The 24,545-nt window shown below is 38.8% G+C and overlaps 2 protein-coding genes across 2 annotated transcripts; one reads left to right on the top strand and one right to left on the bottom strand.

Annotated features, from left to right (window-relative positions):
- The first annotated feature begins 13,216 nt into the window (after positions 1-13,216).
- On the top strand, positions 13,217-14,116 carry Or52ac1 (olfactory receptor family 52 subfamily AC member 1). The gene has a single exon (NM_001006595.1). It carries the CDS (start codon positions 13,217-13,219, stop codon positions 14,114-14,116), a length of 900 nt encoding a protein of 299 aa, NP_001006595.1.
- Positions 14,117-20,772: 6,656 nt separating this feature from the next.
- On the bottom strand, positions 20,773-21,744 carry Or52u1 (olfactory receptor family 52 subfamily U member 1). The gene has a single exon (NM_001000168.1). The coding sequence runs from the start codon at positions 21,742-21,744 to the stop codon at positions 20,773-20,775; it is 972 nt and encodes a 323-aa protein (NP_001000168.1).
- Positions 21,745-24,545: the final 2,801 nt, after the last annotated feature.

Below are 24,545 nucleotides of genomic sequence, written 5' to 3'. Positions count from 1 at the left end.
TTGTTTTTCTTTTTAATTTCCCAGATCTCAGGGCCTATTTACCAGAGAGCATCTGACCATTTAGAGCCACAGAGGCTTTCAGTGCTTTGGCCATGTGACACTGATCTCTTTCCATTTCTGGTGCAGCAGCTCCATTCTCTTGTGGTTATCCCTGTCCCATTCTGCTGCGGATTCTGTTTACTGTTTATAATGTCTCCAGACTGACCTTTGTTGCTCAGTGTTTCTTGCTTTGTGAGATGCCTCTCCATTTGTTTCCCTCTTCATATCACCTCTGAAAGACATAACGGAGATAGTGATGGAACTCAAGGAAGTGACACTCACTTGTAAAACTGGCGATGGGACCTCTTAATGGTGTTTTCACCACATGGGACTACCTTAGGAACTGAGAAGGGCTTACACGTTAGACATCACTAAACCTGTACCTCTGTACACCCTCTGGTGCTGTACCTACCTCTTCTCTGTATACCTACAGCATCATCACTCATCTTTCAAAAAGTACTGTGCCTAATGGATCCTTTGCTTTAAGCCTCTAACCCCATTTTTTCCACAGGACTCAATCGCTTTTGCCACCAGCACTATCTCATAAAAATAATAGTCGAAATAAGCCTTACCATAAATATAATTGACTCTGCTGTATATCTCAAACCTCCTTCACAACCCAAACAAGAATCTTAAAGTCCTAATCCCAAAGAAGCAGCTCCTGCATATCTAGGTGTCGGCATTACGTAGAGAGGCTCCCTAGGATGGTCAGTGTAGCTTTCCAGTTACTTCTGCTAAGCACTGCAGGAGGTGCCCTCTTCACCTGTCCAAATGCCTCTCTTGTTATTTACCAAACTAATGGAGCCATCATGAGATTTAACTACAGCTGTACTAGGGACAAGTTCTGGTTACCTTCATATGCTTGATCACAGTTTCTGAGACTCTCTAAGCCAGCCGTATACAAATTTTATTGTATATCCATCCTACCTGTGGCTGTTGTTAAACACAAATTGTTATACTATACTTTAGGAGTTGTTGATTCTGTATAATAATGAGCAAGACCTCCCAATTTCCTCTTCTAAGAAGTTGCTTGCTCGATCCATTCTGGGTGTGCTTGAGAGAGCAGAGTAACAATCTGATTTAGTGAGATATCTTAAAAATTTAGAGTAGAGTCGTCCTGAGAAACTCTCATTTTCCAGAACTTAACCCCAAATTTGCTTATCTAGCTAGAGCTAAGTAGTTTAATCTACTTCATTGCTAATAATTATAGCAGTAATAGAAACAAAAGAGGGAAGAAAGAGAATGTGATTTAGGGGTTTTGCTGTTTGGTTGAGGTAAGATCTCACTACACTACCCAGGCTGGTCTGGTGTTAGCTATATAGCTAAGTCGGCATTGGACTCTAGATTATTCGGCCTCATCTTTTCAAGTCCTGATATTACAAGCTCTGCTTAGAAATGGACTTTGAAACTCTTTCTCTTGTCCTCCATGAGTGAGTCTACTCATCAAGTTCTGGGGAAAGTCCTGGGTAGCATATTCCAAAATGGAAATAACATCTCTGTGGCAGGTCAACTTCACAAGGATGGATTGAGTTTCTTAGAGTCTGCTTTCTGGTGTGATTTCATGTAAGAGGGCTAGTAGAAGTAGCCTCCTGTAACAGAAGATGCACACGAGTTCCATTCGTTCAAATACTAACCTCGGTGCTGATGCAAATGAGACTCCATAAATAGACTAGAGCATCCTAATTAGATGAATTTAAATTAGGGACTGGCCGTTTAGTCCTGAATAATCAAAGGAAAGAGCTTGAAAAAACGTTAAGGCTTCCCTTGGGGAAAGAAACCCATTCCTATAAAAATTAGCTTCATCCCATACCTGGAAATCCCAAACTTCTTGTAGTCATTACTTTTGACTGCCTGTTCTTCGTATCTCAATGCTTGTCCAGCCAGCCCTCAGAACGGTGTAAATTAATCCACTATGTCTGTGTGTGTGTCTCTCTCTGTGTGTGTACATATGTATGTATGCATGTATATGTGTGTCTGTGTCTGTGTGTGTGTGAGAGACAGACAGACAAACAAAGGCAGAAAGAGAGGGGGGAAAGTTTGAGTACAGCAACCAAAAAAAAAAATAGTCTTAATTTTTTTCATTGTATCAGGGAGAGAGGAAAGTTTAAAAAGAAGGAAAGGAGATGGAGGGGAAGCCATGTCAGATCCAGAAAATATGAAATGACTACATGATGTGAACCAAAATGTAGTGAGAATTGGTAGAAATCATCAGTCATTATATAGTTTTAGAGAACATATAATGAGAGGCATACGTGGTCAGATACGGAGGAAGCAAAAACAAGGAATATAAGAACTAGATGTGGTATGTACACATGTAATCCCAGCATTCATAAGGCTGAGACAGTAAAATCACCAAGGGTTCAAGGGCATCTTGGACTACACAGTAAGAGTCTGTCTCACAAAGATAATACCATGAAAACATATATAATCTTACCTCGTACATTTATAAAGCTGAAATGATTTCAGTAAGTTGTATGAAAAAAATAAAGCTAATAGCTAAGTTTCTTTTTTTCAATCCGTAAGATTAAATTGCTTTATTTGACAAGACAAGGACAATGTCATGTTCTAACAAAATTATACTATAGAATAAGGTCTTCAACCACTAAATTCTATATAGGCAGTAGTGATATTTTCCTTTCTAAACTCTATTGAATGAACATTAGCAAATAGACTAAAAACCTGTTTCAAATTTAAAAGGAGGTGACTGACAGAATTAAGGTGCTTCAAGTCAGTTAAATAATATATAGGTACTCCTCTATCTTCAGATAGAGTGAAAATTACCAAACTATCCTATAATTTCAATTCCTTTTGAAACCTCAAAGCCCATCAGTGATGCACCTCTTCCAACAAAGCAACTTTTCCCAATGTTTCCCTCTAGCAACTGAGGACCAAGCATTAAAATACGTGAACTTGTGGGAGCCGTTTTTGTTTAAACCACGACAGAGTGTCTTCCTCATATGGGTAGAAGCAGGGGTGACTGTGGAAACCAGAGGAGAACATAAAAATGAGTGGAACTGTAGTTACAGACCGTTGCGAGCCTCCTGAAGGGGAGCCGAGAACCCTCTTGTGTCCCCTGGAGACTAGGAAGTGCTCTTTCTTTGTTTCTTGTTTTGGATTTTTAATTAAAAATCAGAAAACAAACAAAAAAGGTTTCTTTCAGATAATATATTTTTGTAGAAGTTAGTCCTTGGTTCTTTCTCCCAGCCCCACGCTACCCAAATATGCCTCAGACTCAAAATATATTTAGAAAAACCTTGACTGTATAGTTAGGCTCTTCTCTGACTAGATGTAACTTAAAATATTCCATTTATTTATTTGGAGCCATTAATCCCTCCACCTATCCTCTTTGGTTGATGGTTTAGTCCCTGGGAGCTCTTGGAGCTCTGGTTAGTGGATCTTGTTCTTCCTATGGGGTTGCAACCCCTTCAGCTCCTTCAGTCCTTCCCCTAGCTCCTCCACTGGGGCCCCAGTGGTTGGCTGTGACTATCATCATCTGTATTGGTCAGGTGCTGGTAGAACCTTTAGGGAACAGCCATACCAGAAGGGTTTGGTGTCTGCAGATGCGACAGATCCCCAGATGGGGCAAGCTCTGAATGACCTTTCTTTCTGTCTCTGCTCCACTCTTTATCCCTGCATTTCCTTTAGGCAGGAACAATTCTGGGTTAAAATTTTTGAGATGGGTGGGTGGCCCCATCCCTCAACTGGGGACTCTGCCTCTCTACTGGAGGTGGTCTCTGCAGGTTCTATCTCCCCTTTGCTGGGTATTTCAGCTAAAGTCATCCCAGTTGGTGCTCGGAGTCTTTTGCTTCCCTGGCTTCTGGGACTTTCTATTGACTACCCTCAGTTCCCCACTGCTACATATTTCTATTCAATTTCCTGTCCTTTCCAATACCTGATCCTGCCCCTACTTTTTCCCTCCCCGTCCCTCTCCCTCCCAAATCCCTTTCTCCCTCTACCTCCTATGATTATTTTGTTTCTCTTTCTATGTAGGACTGAAGCATCTACACTTTGGTCTTCCTTTTTCTGTGGGCTGTATCATGGGTATACTTAGCTTTTGACTTAATATACACTTATCAGAGAGTGCATACCATGGGTGTTCTTTTGTGTCTGGGTTACCTCATTCGTGTTATTTTCTATTTCCATCCACTTGCCTGCGAATTCCATGAAGTCATTGTTTATAATAGCTGAGTAGTACTCCATTGTGTAAATGTTCCACATTTACTATATCCATTCCTCTGTTGAAGAACATCTGGTTTGTTTCTAGCTTCTGACTAAGGCTGCTATAAACACAGTGGAACACGTGTCCTTATTATATGTTGGATCATCTTTTAAATATATGCCCAGATCTTATCTGACATCAGTGAGAGGGGAGGCCCTTATGGAGGCTTGATGCCTCAGCATAGAGGGATGCTAGAGCAGTGAGGCAGAAGTAGGTGAGTGGGTAGAGGATCACTCTCATAGAGGCAAAGGGGAGGTGGATAGGGTTGTGGAGGCGTAACCAAGAAGGAGAATAGCATTTGAAATGTAAATGAATAAAATGATTATTAATTTTTAATATCTTATTTATTCTAGCCTATCTTCTGTCACGAGGCTGGTCACCTGTGCTCAAATATCATGTGCCCATCTTGCTACATCTTCCCAGTGAATCTCCCTCCTGGCTCTATCCCAGAATCTTTTCTCTTTTCTGGATGTCCTACCTCTATTTCCTGTCTAAACCACAGGGTATAGTAGGCTTTGTAATTGACAGATGATGCATCCATACAATGTAAAAGATATTCTCTCTACATATTTTGATTAGGATTTCCTCCTCTAAGATCTGTCCCATCTCTCCACCCACCCAACTCCACATCATGATGTAAAAACACATACATAAGAAATACAGAGAGATCTTCAGCCGAGATTAAAAATTTATTATTTTTATTTTAGTTTATTTATTATGTGACTAATAATATTCTATTATTAAATTAATATATGTTATAACAATATAATAAGTAATATAATTTAATGAATTAAGTGTATTGTTTTGCCAGTCTATGAGTGTGCACCTCAGGCTTGCAGTTCCAGTTGTGGCCAGAAGATGGCAGCAGATCACATGGAGAGTCACTGGCAGGTGTGGTTCTGGAATTCAAAGGTCCATTGAAGAGCAGAAAGCACTCTAGTAGTGTTGTTGTTGTTGTTGTTGTTGTTGTTGTTGTTGTTGTTGTTGTTGTTGTTGTTGCTGTTGTTGTTGTTGCTGTTGGTGGTGGTGGTGGTTGAAAACAGATAATTTTCTCATACAATATGTCTTGATTACAATTTCTCCTCCCTCTAATACTCCCAGCCCCTCTCCCCATCTCTCCTTTCCTCTGGATCCACTCATTTTTTGTCTCTTGTTAAAGAACAGGCTTCTAAAAGTTAACAACTAAACATGACAAAAAAAGATAAAACAAAAACCATTTATAGTAAAGTTAGACAAGGCAAATCAACTACAGGAAAAGGGCCCAAGATAAGGTACCAGATTCAGAGACCCACTCATTTAAACATTTCAGAGTCCCATAATAGCGCTAAACTGGAAGACAGAACATGTGCAGAGGACATGGTGTAGACCCATGCAGGCCCTGCGCTTGCTGCTTCAGTCTCTGTGAGTTCATATAAACTTTGCTCTGCTGGATTTAGAGGGCCTTGTTTTCTTGGGTGTCCTTCAATCCCTTCTGGTTCTTACATTCTTTCACATCCTCTTCCACAGGATTCCCTGAAACCTGAGGCAAGGTAATTCTATAAAGATACCCCATTTAGACCTGTGTGTTCCCTCTCTCCCCACACTCATGCCTAGCTGTGTGATAGCTAAGAAGGCACTAGGTATATGAGTATAGCAGAATATCATTTGGTGCCGAATGCCAGCTTGCCTTGTGGAAAGGCATGGACTCAGTAGTCTTGTTCTCTGAGGAACCAAAACTTAACTTTCTGGGACTGGTGAGAAAGGGGGAAACACACACACACACACACACACACACACACACACACACACACACACTTGTTGGATGAAGCGAGGCTCCAACCATCTCCAACAACTTTAATTTTTTCTCTTAGCCCTTTTACAGCACCAAAACCAAAATTCTCACTATTAGAAAAAAACATCACCTCATAGCTACAAGTTACATATTCTCCAAAAACAATCACCACAAAAACATATTCTTCAAAAACAAATTAAAATCCTTACACAAAAGTAAATTGCAACAGAATTATTTATTATATATTCTTCTTCTGAAACTCATACCTAACTGAACACTTACCATCTCTCTTTCTCTCCACCAATTCATCATAACCCCAAAGAAATAATTCTTTTGTCCTTGATTAACAAAGTTTAAGCAAGTCAAGTCTGTAGTATCAAGTGTTTCCCTATGCTGAGTTGACAATTTGTATTTACCAAGAAACAGATCATCATCTATCTCATGTCCTATTTTTAAAGTCTTATTCAGTTAAACTGGCTAACCATCCCATCTCTATACTCATACTAATAATAGATTTACTCTTTGTTCATAGCCCTGTCTTTTTTTTTTCTGTTCAAGGTGACAATTTTATTTTTTCCCAAGGCTGAATTTATACCATAACAGGGGTAACAGAGAGAGGGGGCAAGTGAGAAACATTTACTCAGACCAAGGACACAGTATTTGTGTGATCAGCTGATGTCAACAGGGTGTTGTTTTTTTCAGAAAGGTTACAGGTTTGTCATATTATTAGTCAGCAGAATGTTGGTTTTTCAGAAAGGTTACAGGTCATCACATTGGGTATCTTGACGTAAGATGTATTTCTTAGCAAGGTCAGAACTTTATCACATCATTACTCATCCTGACTACCAGATTTATATTAGTCTTCTGCAGCTGACTGGGAATTTTCCAGTCATACTTAACTCTAACCGCAATATTAACATCAATAATGGAGGGTTTCAAGGGCATCGCTCTCAACACCCTTAAACTTTTCAAAACCACCAGAGATGTGGAAAGGAAGAAGGGCCACTGACTTGACCTATTTTAAAGCCCTATTAAAGGTTTTAGTAATTCCTATCTCAGGTAGCTTTTTAATATGACTGTGGTAATTGTTACAGAGGAATACTTTTCTCTACTCTTTGCTACTCAAAGAATGGCATAGGAGCCATGTACACTGGAATCAGGAATGGCACTATTACAAATGCACAGTATTGGTCCTGATAGCCCTGTCTTTTTGTGGTGCACACCAAAACCTGTGACCATATCCCTAGATCATAAGATCAAAGAACTCTGACCCAACTCTTTAAATGAATGTTTTATTTGAACCTTACATTGTCCCAAACCTACTTTCTTTTTCAAGTACAATTAAATGCTTGTAATGAATGAAAGCTCAAAGTACTCCTTTTCTACGCTATACAGCCCTCACTACTCTATAAGGATAAGGTACATTTTACTTTTAGTTCCGTCTGATATTTTCAAGGTAAAACAACCTAATCTATCCCCTAATCTTTCTCATCAACAACCCCAACTTCCTAAAACTTTAAATCAAACCAGGAATTCTGTACCATTAATTCATCCAAACAATGTTATCTTATAAACGTTCATCGTCACTGATCTACAGGAAAATTGCCCATTAGAATGGGAAGTCTCCCAAGAAGCAATTACACCAGACTATAGGTAGTGAGGGTCTCCCCACGCCCATTCACACCATGCTATATAGAGGAGGAATATAGCAACGACAAACATGAGAGTGCACCGCAGCAGCAAGAAGCAATCTAGAGATGAATCCCCTGGGGCTGTGCCTCTCCAAAGTACAGCCATCACAATTGTGCAAAATGGTGGACAGAAAGCTCACTTGCCCACCACAGTTCCTCCTGCATGGCATCCACCACTTAAGGATCATTTTATATCACTTTTTTTCAAAATAAGTAGTATTTCATTTTACCCTAGGTCTCTGGGCTACCTAGACTCTGGTTCTTGTCCACTTAAGCAGTGTTGGGTATGGATTCCATCTCATGGAATGGGCTTTAACTCAAATCGGACATTGGTTCTTTAACCCTACAAGCTTTGTGCCAGCATTGTCCTAATATATTTTGGAGGCAGGACAAAGGTAAAAGGGTTTGTGGCTGTTGTTGTTTGGATAACCTGCAGAGTACTCTATCATACCAAGGACAGTAGAAAGTGGGTGTAAATTTTCTATGTAGGCACCAGCTTGACTTCTCCGTGTTCAATTAGTTGTTTGGTGTATCTTCAGCAATGGGGTCTTTCTGTCAGTTTGTTGAGAGCAACCTATTGTCTTGTCAACAACATGAGTTGTTTGGGGATTTCCATGGGTTCCTTTTGGCCAAAAATTCAATTAGATGTAACCCAGTCCTGGTACTGCTAACTTCATTTTTTAACAAGATGGCCAGTTGAGATTCCATCTCCCCCACTATTTGGTGACTTCATTAAAATTGTCTTCATGTATTTTAGAAAGTTTCCACTGTACTAGGTTTCCATGCCACCCCTTAAATGCCCCTCAGACCTAGCTGCCTTTCCCCAGTAGTGGATTTAGACAGTACCTATGGCATGAAACTTCTCTTACAGAGGAATTATTGACAAGTGGTAAAATACACAGTAATGCAAAAAGGCAAAATTCTCTCAATACTACCTAGATTTACAAAAAGAACTGCAGCCAACTCCCTGCCATCTGAAAAGGGAGAGTGACATCACTTAGTAGAAATCAAAAGAAGGAAGTTGAACTGAAAAATCCAAATTGTTAAATGAACCTTTGTTTTCCTAGAGTGAAAACAACACTGAAAAGCTGTTCCCGTTGAAATTTTAACATTACATGGAAACTGAGAATGGTCACAACAATTTCTTTTCCTTTGGGGATTGCTTTTCAAGACATACTAGTCTTCTAATAAAAGACCCAGTAGCATTCTCTGATGAGCTATTCTGTGCCTTTCTCTTTGGTCTCTGAAGACCTGTCATTACACTCAGATTTCTCCCAAGATAAAATCATATTCTGCAAAACTTCCTTTATATGGTGAGAGAGCCTTGGCCCACAGCAACAAGGAAACTTATATGTCATCTTGCAGAAAAAAAAAATACAGGGAGTGAGTGCTTTTCTATCCAGCTCAGTAGAAAACAAAAACCACATTCAAGTTATGACCATCAGATGTGAAGGCTCTGCCTATTAGAACCAAGGAAGGTGGTAAGAAGGCAATAGGATATTTCCAGGTAAGTTTTCATTTTAAAATTTAAATAATTACCTTTCTTTTGATTTGATTGCTTTCTCTCAATGTCTACCAATAGCCCCCGCACCCCATTAATCCTGTTTAACAAGCATTTATTTTCTAGTCACCCACCAACCTTTACACCAAGCACTTGAACGCACTACCTCCCTTCCGAAAGGTGAGAGAGTTCACAGAAGATTTAAGGGGTGAAAGAGTAAAAATCCAAGAACCCAGAAACTATTTTAATGACAAAGAAATGTGAACTGTGACAAGATAATTATTTTAGAAACCCAACTTTGTAGTGAGTACTTAATAAGCATGAGCTAAATGGAAAGAACTTTTAAAAGAAAGAAAGGTTGGCATAGTTGATGCTTACAAAAAAATAACCAAAGTGTGCAGAGAGAAAGGGTGAAAATGAAGGAGGATATGGCTTTATTAATAAAGGGATATAGAAATCATGCTATCAATCACAGATAATGAGGCTGCTTCCAGGAATCTATGCAGTTGGAAGGAAAATCACACTTCATTTCTATTTCCTAAACAAATCAAAGTTTTTAGATATTGTAATGTTTATACATGCACATGCACACACACATGCGCACACACACACACACACACACACACACACACACACACATACATACACCTGTCCCCATCCAGAATTCTCTCTGATTCCCTAAGAGTCTGGCAAATGTTTTTTTTTACAATTTTTCTGTCCCTATACAAGAAAATTCCCCTTAAAGCACACAACCTCTTGTCCACCTCAGTTATAACATTTACTGAACTTTGTAGTCACTATATGTAAATTTACCTAACTGATAAAGAAAAAAAGTGGAGTGAGGAAAAATAATAAAGAAAAAAGGGAGGACCCAGCTTCATGTACCATGAACCACAATATCTTAGGCTGGTCTTTCTCAACATGGCAGCATAGGGAATTACTGCATGTGCTCTAGAGACCGTAGCTGCTAGGATCCAATGCTGGATGTTTATTTGGATGCAGTTGTCTGGGTCTAGGTATGAGAATTGTTACACCTCTTGGTATTCATAATTCATGCCAATGCTGTGAGTTACTTTGTGGTTCCATGACATATAAATGATCTGATGGCTGATGAGTTTGTGGGGCTGGGTTTAGAAAGGGAAGAGACAGACATAGCATAATGGAGAACAAGACCTTATGAACACACCACTTTTACAATCTGCAGTCTACAAGCAATAAAATCCTTAACATCATCCTCCATTCAACTGTGCACAAGCAGTCTATGGCCTGAGCACATTGTTTTACCCAGAAGAAATTTAAGATAAAACAGAATGTTATTCCCAGTCTGTGTCCGTGTTCTTTTGAGAATTCAAAAATCTGGCAAATTATTATTTTCTTTATTATTTTCTTCAATTCTGTGTAACCCTTCAGTTTCAACAAAGGCATTGATGTTATGAGTAGGTAAGAGAATGAGCATAGGAAACAAGGGAGAGGCTGCCAGATTACTTTAGTTGTAAATGTCAGTTGGGTTCAGATAACTATAAGAAAAATAAGATCTTTGATAATTCTATAAGAGCAACCATAGCAACAATAAAGGAAAAGGTAAAATCATAGTAGATTAACTCATATTCTATAATATTACTCAAAGGACATTATATCTATGGCTTTATATATGAAAAGGACTATGCAGAAAATATTTTTAATAAACCAATATTTATGTTTCTACTCCATGAAGGAAGTTGTAAATGTCCTGGCAGCTGCACAGTTTGTTCCCATGAGACTGTCAGCAAATTCACAGAGTTGCAAAGTCTAACCAGGATGTCATGTTTCATCAGTGAGCTTCTAGTATAACAAAGCAGTTCAAAGCCATACGGTCAGAAAAATGCCGCCATTGCATTTTCTTGAGTTGCATAGGATCTGTAGATTCTCCTAGGCAAGCCTCATCTGGAATGTTTGTGGCCTACATCAGAAAGAACTATTTTCAACACCTACTTATCACGCAGGCAACGTCCCTTCAAAGTGAATGTCACATGATGGTCTAACATGTTTGAAATGAGGTGGTAGTGGTTTTTCTTCTAGCAAGGATTTTCCTGAATTTGGTCCTCTCCTTCCTTCTTTATTACATACTCCTCCGTAAAGATTAGCTTCTTAATAGAAATCCAAAGGAAGTACAGATTCCTTCTTCATACAAAGTGATACTACTTCTTGTAAGAACCATTAATCATCCTCATGGCTTCAACAGCTCAGAAAATTTATGAATATCACTTTACACCATAATATTAAATTTCCCAACATATAGACACATAAGCAAAGATTATAGGTTCACACTGAATGTCTGTGCTCTTGAAAAAAACAGATGGAGCTGTGCAGTGTTGAGGTATGCCCTTAGTCCCAGCACTCAAAAGATATAAGCAAGAAAATTTCTGTGACTTTGAAGTGAGCCTTGTCTACAGAGCTAGGTCTAGTACTGCCAGGTCTATGCAACAAGAAACTCTGTCTTGAAAAAAAGAAAGGAAGGAAGGAAGGAAGGGAAGGGAGGGAGTAAAGCAGGGAGGGAGGAATAGAAGGAAGGAAGGGAGGAAGGGAGAGAAGGAGGGAGGGAGAGAGGGAGGGAGGGAGAGAGGGAGGGAGGGAGGGAGGGAGGGAGGGAGGGAGGGAGGGAGGGAGGGACAAAGTGGGAGATAAAAAACAAGAGTAATATAGAAGTTGCCTTTTATCTTTTCAAGGAAAGGGCATCAAAATATAAGAAACTTATTTGAATATACTATCTTATGTAAACTTCTTTTTCTTTCATTTTTTAGTAAGTGTACATAAAATGGGTTTTTTCTTCACATTCTCATACATTTTTATTTTATTTGCCCCCAACGACTTTCTCCTACACTCCCCATTGCTGGTCCTCTTGTCTTTACAAAGAGTCCCCTTTTGCTTTCATATCACATGTATTCTATTAACCCCGAAGTTATTATTAGTGGAGTGTGGTATTGATTTGATTACTGCATTGATTGTTCAAAAATCCTTGGAGAAAAAACACCTGCTGATTCATGATAAGAACCCAGGAATGAGAGAATACTAGTAGAAGGTCCAGTAGACCAATTTGAAGTAAATATTCATAATTAAATATAAAACAGTCCACATTCTATATATGAAGGACAGTAATAGTGGAAAAGATAATGATACCTCAACAAAGGTACATATGTACAGTTCAAGAGATGAGGAGAAGCAGTGACTTCATAGTGTCCATGTATAGATTCTTGTCTTCCACATTTTGTCCACAAAATAGAAGTTGCAGGGAAAGAAAGAATGCTCCAAGCAGAGATAGTCCAGGAAGAAACACAGCACCAAGGAAAAAGTTCTCCTAACTGTTCAGTCATCTGGGAACAAGGAATGAAGAAGTGTACCTTTCCATTTCTCTGTATATACATTCAAGTGAAAACATCACAAGATTCTATCAGTTTCTCTCAGCCTTTGTTCAAGGATAAAAATGTTTCACCTCTAATTACTCAGAACTTCAGAAAATTTTAAGACTTTATTTTTACTGAATGTGTGGATGTGTATGTAGAGGTCAAAGAACAACTTTGCAGAATTGTTTCCTTCATTCCACCATTATATGGGTTCAAAGAATCTAAAATAGGTCATTGCTTTTGCACAGTAAGCATGTTACCTGCTAAGTGATCTTTCTGTCATGGTAGGGGATGGGTTTTTTAAAGCATAGGATTGCTGAACTGTGAAAGGTGAAAATAAAGACTTTCTATACATCTTTTATATTGAAGGCTAAGACCCATAAAAATTGATTATGAAAATAATAAAAGGTCTTGGAGATGGGACTGAAACTGGGCTGTGTATTACATAACTGTAAGAAGACATTATGACATTTTTCTCTGGATCACAGCTTAGCAAACCATTGGAACCAAACCAGTAAAATCCAACAACAACCGTATCTCCTTGGCAGGTATTTCAGTCTTCTTTAACAACTACTACTGGTTTCTGGTATGGTACTCTTCAACCACTCCAGCTCCATGACATTCACGCTTATGGGAGTGCCCGGCTTAGAGTCACAACACATATGGCTCTCTCTTCCATTCACTTCCATGCTCTTGGCCATCCTCATTGGCAATGGTGCTATCCTCTTCTTGGTTATCACAGAGCCCACACTTCACACACCAATGTACCTGCTCCTGGCCCTGCTGATGGTGGCTGACCTCATCTCTACTCTAGCTCTGCTGCCCAAGGTCCTGTGCCTCTTCTGGTTTGATGATCGAGTCATAGCTGTCTATGCCTGTTTCACACAGATGTTTTTCATTCATGGAGCTTCAGTAGTACAATCAGCTCTACTTGTTGCAATGGCCTTTGACCGCTTTGTGGCTGTGTGTGAGCCACTACGCTACAACACAATTCTGAGCCATTCTCTAGTTGGACGCCTAGGACTGGTGGCACTTGCCAAGGGTGTCATCCTTATCCTGCCCATGCCTCTTCTACTTCAAAGACTGACTTTCTGTCACAGGATCATTCCTCACACATACTGTGACCACATGGCTGTGGTAAAAATGGCCTGCAGTAATACCAGACCCAATCGGATTTATGGGCTCTTTGTGGTCTTGCTCGTGGTGGGACTCGATCTGCTTCTAATTGGCTTGTCATATGTCTTCATCCTGCAGACTGTGGTACGCCTCAACTCTCGAGATGCCACCTTCAAAGCCCTCAACACCTGCTCAGCCCACTTCTTTGTCATTCTCATCACGTATGTACCTGGACTGTTTTCATCCATCACCCACCGCATTGGTCGCAACATTCCTCCTCATGCTCACATTATCCTTGCCAATCTCTACCTTCTCATACCTTCTGTGTTCAACCCAATTATCTATGGTATAAAAATGAAAGAGATACGGGACAGGGTGGTCAAATGCTTGTGCAGATGAACTTCATAGGATATGGATCCCAGTAATAATCCTTCAACTAGATAAATGATGAGGATATATGAGAAGACTTTTGACAACCGTACAAGACCTAGTAATATCTCCTAATAAACTGTGGATATTGTGGAAAGAATAGACCACAAAAGAGTGGTTTCACGCCATTTCTTTCTATGTTCTCATTCTCAAATTTGGCTTATTTCTAATTACTATCTTCTTGCTGAAAGGATTCTTTCTGCTCTGCTTCTCACTGAATCCTTCTTTATGATAATGCGTGGGAAACTGAAGAGTAATTACTCAGCTTATTGTGACTTTTTAATATGTTAGTAATGTGGAATTTTCCAAGACTACTCAAATGATTGTGATTGTGTGTGTGTGTGTGTGTGTGTGTGTGTGTGTGTGTGTGTGTAATGTCTAATCAGAATTTATGGACTATTGAAATACATAATTTGAACTGTTTCATTGTAAACTAAGTCAAGCTTGTCATAATTCAAGATACTTCTGTGAGAGGAAACTCTACTTAAAAAAAATAGATGTAAGTTGGAAACTACTTGCTTCTAAATCAACATTAGCCTCACATGAATGAATTTATCCAGAATGATTCAGCTTCTGCATAAAGATCAACTTACATTATGCAGTGAATTATTGCTCTGTTATTGTGTTTTAAATCATTGTATGAGTAAAATTTACAATAATAAATCATTGTAAAAATGCAATTATAAAATGTCTTGTCTAAAACAACTTGCACAAAATAAAAGCATGGAATGTAAACTTTCAATCATCATCTTAGTATTAAGGCAAATAAAATAGATGTGGTCATTGAACTGAAAGTCAGCAGAAAAGGCCTTGCATTTCTGAGCCCCAATTTCAACTATGACATTATGTTTGAAATTTAAAAACAAAACAAAAACCTTTCATTCGTTTTTTGAGATTATAATATAGCATTATTACTTTTCCCTCCCTTTCCTCCCTGCAAGCCCTCTCATAGGTCATCTATTATGCTAAAGTGACTAGCCAGTGAGATTCTTAAATTCAATTTAATTTAAACTCTGCCATGATTGAAGTATAAACATTGCAAACCACTTAAAGATGCACAATACCTTTCTTTTCTGTTAGGCTTACCCTGCCTTTTAAAAACCTTGACACACCTCCTTCCAATTTCTGTTGTTCTGATACCCATTCTGTGCTCACGCAGTTTACTGTACCCTGTGGGCCTGCTCTGGCTCAGTTTCCATGCTCCATGATGAACTCTTGGATTTGTAACTTCATGGTTCTGACAATATAAATTAGCAGGTCTAAAAATAAGATCCAGATCATTATAGCGAATTAAGGAAGGATGGCCATTTAATTATCCAAAAGTCAAGGGCTGGGTAGTTGCAAAGAAGAAACTTGGATCTGAAATGTCCATACTTACTTTTCTGTGTTGCAAGCCAAGAAAATGTACATTTGACCGTTGTTCATATGATATGTAGCATTCTGTACATGTCTTGCTCTAAGCATTTTCAATAAGATAAAAAATATTCATCCTAGAATAAGCAACTTGCAACACGCAACTTTTTCTCATGAAGCATGAGAATTTGGAGTCTGATGACAACTTGGTGGGTGCTGATCAGCCAGGCTTTTTTCAAAAGGTTTAGAATTGATGTCAACTGAAGCAAAAGTCTTAAGATTTGAGTGGAACTGAAGGATTCGATTCCAAAATCAAATTCCAATATCATTGACTGAGGACCTCAGTTTTTGTCACAAACATCTCTTCATAAAGTTACTATGCAACCCATGGCAGGAAATCTGGTTTCCCCAAGAGTGAATGGACTGAACGAAAGATGATCTAGAATTAGAAATGGTACATCACCATCTCTGCCACATTCTGTTCTTTATACAGACTAGCCTTGATATCGTGTGCTGCAGGATTGAAAGTAAAGCTTGACTTCTAGGAATGATGGATTAGCCTAGTGTCTGCTTACAGCCATGTCTATGTCCAAATGTTTTATCTCTAACAGGAGATCCTGCCCAAAGGCCAATGCTAGAGATGGCATAGCCCAACCCTGCATTCCCATAAATCTTCACTGGGACACTTCTGCTGAGACTTGTCATTGCTTGCATCTTGTGTTCTCTTGTGGGCTTAAATGTATATGCACAGGTCATGAAAAATATAAGGGGAACAGTAAGATGGGGAAAAAAGCTTAAGGGTATATGAAGTGGTAATGTGGGGAAAGAAAAGGAAGTATTACATATTTTCTCTTGTGCAGAATCTATGTTTAAATATATTTTGTGTACATAGAGCATAAAAGCAGAATGGGCTCTATCTGGAGTGACGAGATAGAGGGAGATTGTGAAATGAGCAAAAGAACAGGCAAAAATGTTATAATCAAAATTGCCATTTTATATACTAACTGAAATAATTAAATATAATTTTCAAATGCAAAATAAGAATGATTAGGGTCAGTTTATATGCTTATTAATATTGGGTTGGTTGAAGATTGCAGCTACACATAGGAACTCAAAAAGACTGTGACCACTGGTACAAGACCTACACAAGATACTCAGTATTTGACAATTTTTAGGCCTGCTCTGAAATGCTAACACATGTTATAGTATCTCCAGTCATCATCTGGGGCACATGCAGATTCAACATTTTTTATAGTTATTATTTTATGTTGTATTTGATTTTTTTAGTGATCTGTCAAGAACTGCTGTATTAAGAAAGCTGTATAGACTATTTTCTCCCATAGTGTTATTTCTACATATTCATTCTTCAGTAATACTTGTTTGTACAAACAGTGAATATATGATTTATATAACAGAATCCTCATGTCACTCTTCTAAAAGCAACGAAACCCTGCAAATAAATATCTATCAGTAGGTGACTGTCTAAATTATGTTCACAGACTTACAACAAAATTCTCTAGACTAGACGTTTCCAACCCATGGGTTGTGACCCTTTGGCACCTTATTTATATTGCAACTTATAACAGTAATAAAATTACAGTTATGAAGTAGCAATGAATATGATTTTATGGCTGGGGGTCATCACAACATGAGTGTAGAGAAATGGCATAAGGTGACTGCTCCCAGCCTGCTAGGTGTGAGGTAACTTAAGGATATCAGAGAATCCCAGAGCACTGGGGCAAAGAGAACACATCCTTTCTCTTTAGAGAATCCTGATGCCTGAGAAAGTGGCCTTCATGAACATCTTCTCATGAGGAAAGTCTTTTATTTTAATTAAACTAAGAAACGCTTAAAAGAGTTGGACTACAGACAGATTTCTTAGTCTGCAAGGAGGTTTTGTTCACCTCGAACCCACATAAACTACTGTTTTAGAAATAGAAGCTGTTGAGAATTAGATGTGCAAAATCTTTATTCTGCTTGCCCCAGAAAAAAAAAGATGCTGGAGAACTCAATAAAGTATGCAGTGGTTCACTTTACTCTGCATCCCCTGTGTCCTGATTGCTGTGACCCTAGCCAGGGACCCAATACACTAGGTGTTGACAAGGAAGAACTGTATTAAATGCTTGCAACATTAGGTAGGTTGAAAACCACTGCCATGAAGCTTTGAAATAACTAAATAGATACATCTGTCCTGGTGTGGATTACAAAGACAAGTAATCAAATAAACACAAACTTTGATATACTCCCAATTTGTAAAACCTGTAAATTGCAATTCAGTCCTGTCCACAGATGATATTGGCTTCATCACAAATCTTTTTTTTTTAATAGAAGACATTTAAGATGACTATCTCTTGTCAAGGGTATGCTTTTCTTAAATTCTTGTTTAGTCGTTTAGTAACACTTAAAATATTCTTCCAACAAAAACTGTGATCCCCAAGCTGTTCCATCTACCCAGACATCACTGATCCGCTTGTAGTTACTACATTTTTAAGGTTATCTAGGAAATAGTTCTGCTCACATTAAAGTGGGCAGAAGTGTCATTGTGACACTTTGTATTTCAAAAGTTTAAATATAATCTTTTAAAAATATGCAAGACCAAGACTGAATAATTTTACCATTAAAACTATATTTGAGGAAGTGGCAGAAAATTCATATAAAATTGAATAGGATGAAGACTACATACAAATTAAAATCTCTTGGCTTATGACTTGCCTGACCATTATTTACGCTTTATCTGATTGAATTCTAGGGTGTTTGAATAAACATCAAATTGGGGTTGCCTGGAAACAATTTTGCTTTTTGACACAGCTCCATTGCATTATAAGTAAAATCAATAGTCCACAATTAATATAAAAATCTTCTATACACTGGTGAAGATTTTGTATTTGGTCCTAGAAAATGTGTAGTGGTATACTCCTCATTCTTTGTATATTATTTACTTCATTTAATTTGAAAATATTCAATGTATGTCTTCGAAGTGAGACGTCTCCATCAAATCCCTCCCCTCAGAGTTCAGGGAACCTCGAAGCAGATGGACAGTGGGGCTGGAGAACATCGGGAGAAGAAGGAACTCTGAAACACCTGAGTGAAGCTCACATGAACTCAGAGACACCGCAGCAAGCACAGGACTGATGCAGGTTTGCATCAGGTCCTCTGCATACAAACTCTAGCTTTGAACTTAGCACTTTTATGGGACTCCCAAATGTGTAAACATCCTTGTACCTTCTCATAGAGATTTTTATAATTTTCCTGTTGGTTTTTATTTTTAAATATGATGGGTTTTGTTTTATCTTATTATATTTTATTTTGTTAAAAAAAGGGATAAATGTGGTCCCTCCCTTTAAAAAAGAAAAACACATACAGTATTAACATTTTTTAATTCTTTATCTACCAAATCAGTGAAAATATTCTTTAATCACAAATATATTTAATTTATGTCTATTAGTTAAAATTTTCAGGTTTTCTCACAGAACTATTATATAGACATACATATATAGTACATATTCATGTTTCTAGCTAGAAGAAAACTCTTTTTTTTTTTTTGGTTCTTTTTTTTCGGAGCTGGGGACCAAACCCAGGGCCTTGCGCTTCCTAGGCAAGCGCTCTACCACTGAGCTAAATCCCCAACCCCTAGAAGAAAACTCGTATATTGAATAGTCTAGCACACTTGACTGCCTTATCAAATGCACATATTTCTTTAATTACAATGTAATGGAGAACAATAATAATGATAACATTTTATTACCCTTTGTCTGAGAAGTAAAACCCAGAAAGACGTAAACATTGATAACTATGAGACTTGTAGAAGCTCCTTCTAGAGTTGTTTTATTTATTTTATTTGTTTCCTATGAACATTTTCTAAAGCATCCTAAATTAACTAGAGTTGTGCTTTCTGATTTACCTTAACAAAGATAAATTATTTTTTAACTAAAATTAGAATTTTTATAATCTGGGGAGCTGGTTGTGAATGTACAACCCTTTAATCTCAGGTCCAGGAAGTCAGCAGCAGGTGGATCTCTGAGTTTGAGGCCACTTTGGTGTAGCAAGCTCCACACCAGTCAAAAACATAGTGAGATTATCTCAATGCAAAGGAAAACCAAAATCTATGGGGCAAGCCCATGGATGAACTAGCTACTAAGAGTAAATCTTGGCTCTGTACTCAGTCCACAGATTTTTATGTCAGACAATCCTTGTGCATGGTGTCATAATGATTTTCAGAGTGTAAAGTGAACATTCACAGCTTTCCCTATTAAGACATTCTCAAGACTTGTTTCATCAGAAGAGAATCTTCTTTGGGCTAGAGAGATGACGGCTCAGTGGTTAAGAGCATTGGCTACTCTTCCAACTGTCCTGGGTTCAGTTCCCAGCATCAAAATGGCAATACACGACTGTCTTCAACTCCAGTTCCAGGGAATCTGATGTCCTCACACAGACATACATGCAGGCAAAACACCAATGTGAATGAAATAAAAATAAATAAATAAATTTAAAAGAGCTCTGCAAAAGGAGGGAAAGGTCTTCTCACACACTGGATTTGTTTGTGAGAAGTGGAAATGCTGGCGCCAGCAGTTTTTGCAAGTATAAAATTAATTAAAACCCACATCAACCTTTTTATTCTAACTAGAGTTTCCAAATATTTTTCCTTCTCCTCCAAAGTTTTTCTAGAAACCTAAGTTTATATCCAATATGTACTCCCTTGTTCCAAAGGAAGTAGAAAGTTCTGTGGTCCAAGTGTCAGGCTTCTGTTGGGGATGATAAAACATTGACTCTAAATTCATTTTCAAGCTTTCTTGACCCCTTTCACTCCTAAAACAACATTTTCTATCTCCCAACCTCCTTTCCAAAACACACACACACACACACACACACACACACACACACACACACAACCCTGCATCAGACTTGACTGTGCATGCCTTAGCAAAGTACATACTAAAATATTTGACCACTTATTGAGAATAAGAACGTTAGTTTTATCTATGATACTCTGTTTGAAAATGTTCCACATTCTCTCACATGAAAAGAGTGGATAGTGGCATTCAAAGTGCTTTAATATACCTTATAACAAGTAGTTTGCTCAATACTGTTAAATATTAAGAGCAGATATCATTCTTTTATTCCACGGGGAATAATTGTATTGCCTTTGAGTTACTGAAATCAAGAATAAATATGCAAGAATAAATATGGCTGCTATCTGATATTTCAATGCATTTCTACCATTAACCATATCCCTTAGACACTTATAATCGATTCCTAATACAACTGCTACATTATCAAGCAAGTTTCTGATTGTGAGAAAAAATTATAGGCTCCTTCCTCCTGTATAAATATTTGGTAACTTTGTCCCGAAATTCCTTGGTTTTTACACCATAAATGATAGGATTGAGCATGGGTGGTACAAGGAAGTAGAGGTTGCCAAGAATAGTGTGGATATGAGGTGGAATGCCTCTTCCAAAGCGATGAGTCAGAAAAGAGAAAAGACTGGGGGTATAGGAGACGAGCATGACGCAGATGTGTGTGGTGCAGGTGTTGACTGCTTTGTGGTGGGCTTCCTTGGAAGACAGATGCATGATAGCTCGTAGGATTAGCACATAAGATGAGGCAATAGCTGAGATGTCCACCCCAACCACCAGCATGGCCACGACCAAACCATATATCCTATTGACTGTGGTATCGACACATACCATCTTCACCACAGCCATGTGCTCACAGTAGGTTGTGGGGATGACTCGATTGGCATGAAAAGGCATATGCTGGAGGAGGATAGGCATGGGGAGAATAAAGAGGATTGCTCGTACCAGACCCGCTAAGCCAATGAGCCCAATGCGACTATTGGAAAGAATGGTGGAGTAGCGCAAGGGCTTACAGATAGCCACATAACGGTCAAAAGCCATGGTCATCAGGACAGATGACTGCATGGCGGAGATGGAATGGATGAAGAAGAGCTGAGCCAAGCAGCCTTCATAGCTTATCTGACTCTGTCCAAACCAGAATATGCAGAGCACCTTAGGAATGGTGGTCGTCGACATACCCAAGTCTGTGAGAGCCAGGAGGAAGAGAAGCAGGAACATGGGCTTGTGCAGGGAGCGCTCCATGGAGATGGTGAGAAGAATGGTGCAGTTCCCCATCACGGTGATTAAGTACATGGAGGAGAAGGGGATGGAGATCCATCTGTGTTTGTCTTCCATCCCAGGAATGCCTTGGAGAATGAAGAAAGAAGGGTGGCTGGTGCTGTTGCAAGGCATCACCGTGGCACCCTGGGGAAGTACCTGAAGGGAGCAACAGAGAATCTACCTGGGTTTAAACTATAAGAAAAGTGTCAAGTGCTTAAAATTGGGGGAAAATAACAGAATATTAAACACACAAAACAATTTGAACTAATGATAGCATATATTATGTAGCCTAGCATTGTGCCACGGTGTGCAGTAACAATGTAGTGCTAGCATGACAGCATCCATGTCTGAAAATGTATACAGGAGAAATGCTGTTAATGAGGAAGAACGATTGATGACTCATTGTTAAAATACATTATTAAATGTAGGTGAGTGTACAGTGAAATATATTCATTGTCATTAAGATGTATAGCTTAAAGCATTTCAGAAAAATGAACAAAAACGCAAAATGAAATAGACACATTTTATCTCAGAAACAATCCGAAAAAATTAACCTTCAAGAAAAAAACTAACACTTCAAATTTATATGAAATTCAACTCAAATATTCACTTCTAGCAGAAGTGGGATCTGAAATTTTTTTCTGTGTGTACGAGAAAGAGAATTTGGCAATGGTGGTTAATGTGGAAATGGGCATCAGGTGACTGGGAGGCTGATGCTCAGGGTGCATGCCATGCACTACTGTCACCTACAGGCTCTTACCTGAACATGAGGGAGTGATAACCTGGGCAGCTAGTCTCAGCTGTCTTCAGCAAACATTTTGAAATGCATGTATACATGTGTATGTGCATGTATTTTAACAAGTACCTATGCTCACAGCCTTGCATCTCTCTACTCTCCTCTCAGGCATGCAGAAGTCATGATGTGCTTCTTTAAGACACCTAGGGAAAAAGCCCCAAGGTGTCCAGAATTATCTCCTTCACAATCCCCCTGCAATACAAAACCACAAGGCACCATAGCTGTTGTTTCTAAAACTGACCCTGGAGATTGACTGAACTCCCAGAAGATAAGGTTGGTTAATCTTAGGGATTCTGGAAAGACTCCATCTTGACTGAACAGAGAGAGAGAGAGAGATCAAAGTTAATGGTGAGTCGATGAAGAAATAGTGGAAGAGATTATACAGTGTGTTTATGTCTGAACATTGTTAGTCTCAAGGAAGAAAATCCTTGCTTTTGCCACAACAGAGCCAGATTTATATAAAGTAGCAGATACATCAAACAAGAACTCCAGGGAGAGTGCACTGTGTACAGTGCACTGTGTTCAAGTGTATGCTCAATAGAAGAAGATGCACCCAGTCCTATTACAACTTGATATGTCAAGGCAGGTTGATATCTATGGAAGGTCTCTCCTTCTCTGAGAAGAAAGGAAGGGGGCACAAGGGGAGAGGAAGGAAGGAGGACCTGGGAGGAGAGGAAAGGGGAAGCTCCAGTCAGGATGCAAAGTTAATTAATTAATTAACTGTCAAGGAGCAAAGACTGATGAAGATGATTAGATGGCTTAATTTTTCCTTATACTATTGGTCAAAAATAAAAATCATAAAATCAGGAAAACTCAACAAAAGCTGGATTCAGCCAAATTCTGATAAAATTCTTCTTGCAGACAGATCTTATAGAAAGATGGCAATTAGAGATGATTGTCAGCAAGACAGAAGCAAGAGCATAAAAAGGGGACTAAAATTGAATGTCCTGTGACATTCATAAATAGAGCAGGACAGGTGCCCTTGGCTATAAACACGTAACTTCATCATATACAATAGGAGCTATAGTTTCATCAGCAGAAAGTTGTGGTTTTAATAACATTCAAAAATCCTGGCTTCTGCCATTTATCTCCTGTTACAGGTGCTCCTGATAAGTAACCGTGGCAAGCAGGTGCCAGTGACAAGTAGCTTTTAATTGAATGAATCCTTTCTCCTTGTTCTGCTTCCTCAAATTTACATCCCTGAATGCAGCTCCTTGGATATACAATCTAGAGCCATGGGGCTCTAGGCTTTTTAGAGAAAAAACAACTTGACCTAGTTCCTTGGATAACTGCACCAAGGATAACAATCCAAGCTTGCATTCTCCTTACATCTTGCATTGCAAACATTTGTGTAATGCGTCGCACATAATGGCCTATAATAAACATCCAATAAATCAATAAGATGACAAACAGCCATGGAAACTCATTTAGAAATAAACTGAGTGAATCCTATCTCATGAGTTCTTCTTCATATTAGATATCTAGAAGCATCAAACACAACTAGTACAAAAGCTAGTCCTTCTTAAATGAATTTCCTACACTCAGTGTAAAGCCTAAGAATGTCAATGTATGTCAAAGCATCACATCCATGGTAATCCTCTCTATATGAGCATTCTGATGTGTTCCAAGGCTGTGGTCTCAGGAAGGGCTCTTTAGCACAAATCTGACTTGTACTCCCTTTCTCTTATCCACTGCCTGCTGTAAGTCACAGCATGACTACACCTCCATCTCCTCCACCTATTTTCTCATGTTCCTCCCACATCAGAAGCTAGCAGAGAGGTTTACGTTTGCATGATTTTCTCAGTATGCTACCTCTCTTACTCAGGCATGTTCAGGGGAAGAGAACTAAACCTCAGTATTATGTCTTATGATCCACAACAAAGACTAAATATCAGCTACTACAGCCTGCCTATGATCTTGTCCTAAATGTACTACTTTCAAAGACTTCAATACACAGTCCATCAGTCAGCCATTTTAAATACGTCCTGAGACCCACAAGGTGAACCCCATTTGTCAAGAAGACATGAGAAGACAGCCACTGTGGAATTACCCCCAAGGTTGCTCCACCCTCACCTCAACTTAAGATGTCTTTGCCATCCATTGGGGAGGGAACATGCTATTGCAAGAAAAACATACA

The sequence above is a fragment of the Rattus norvegicus genome, chromosome 1 (genome assembly GCF_036323735.1).
Source record: "Rattus norvegicus strain BN/NHsdMcwi chromosome 1, GRCr8, whole genome shotgun sequence".
Lineage (NCBI taxonomy): Eukaryota > Metazoa > Chordata > Mammalia > Rodentia > Muridae > Rattus > Rattus norvegicus.
This window is presented reverse-complemented; position numbering and strand designations above follow the sequence as displayed.

Excerpts from the sequence above, each read along its gene's own strand:
- Or52u1 (NM_001000168.1), bottom strand. The coding sequence starts at position 21,744 with ATGCCTTGCAACAGCACCAGCCACCCTTCTTTCTTCATTCTCCAAGGC.
- Or52ac1 (NM_001006595.1), top strand. The coding sequence starts at position 13,217 with ATGACATTCACGCTTATGGGAGTGCCCGGCTTAGAGTCACAACACATA.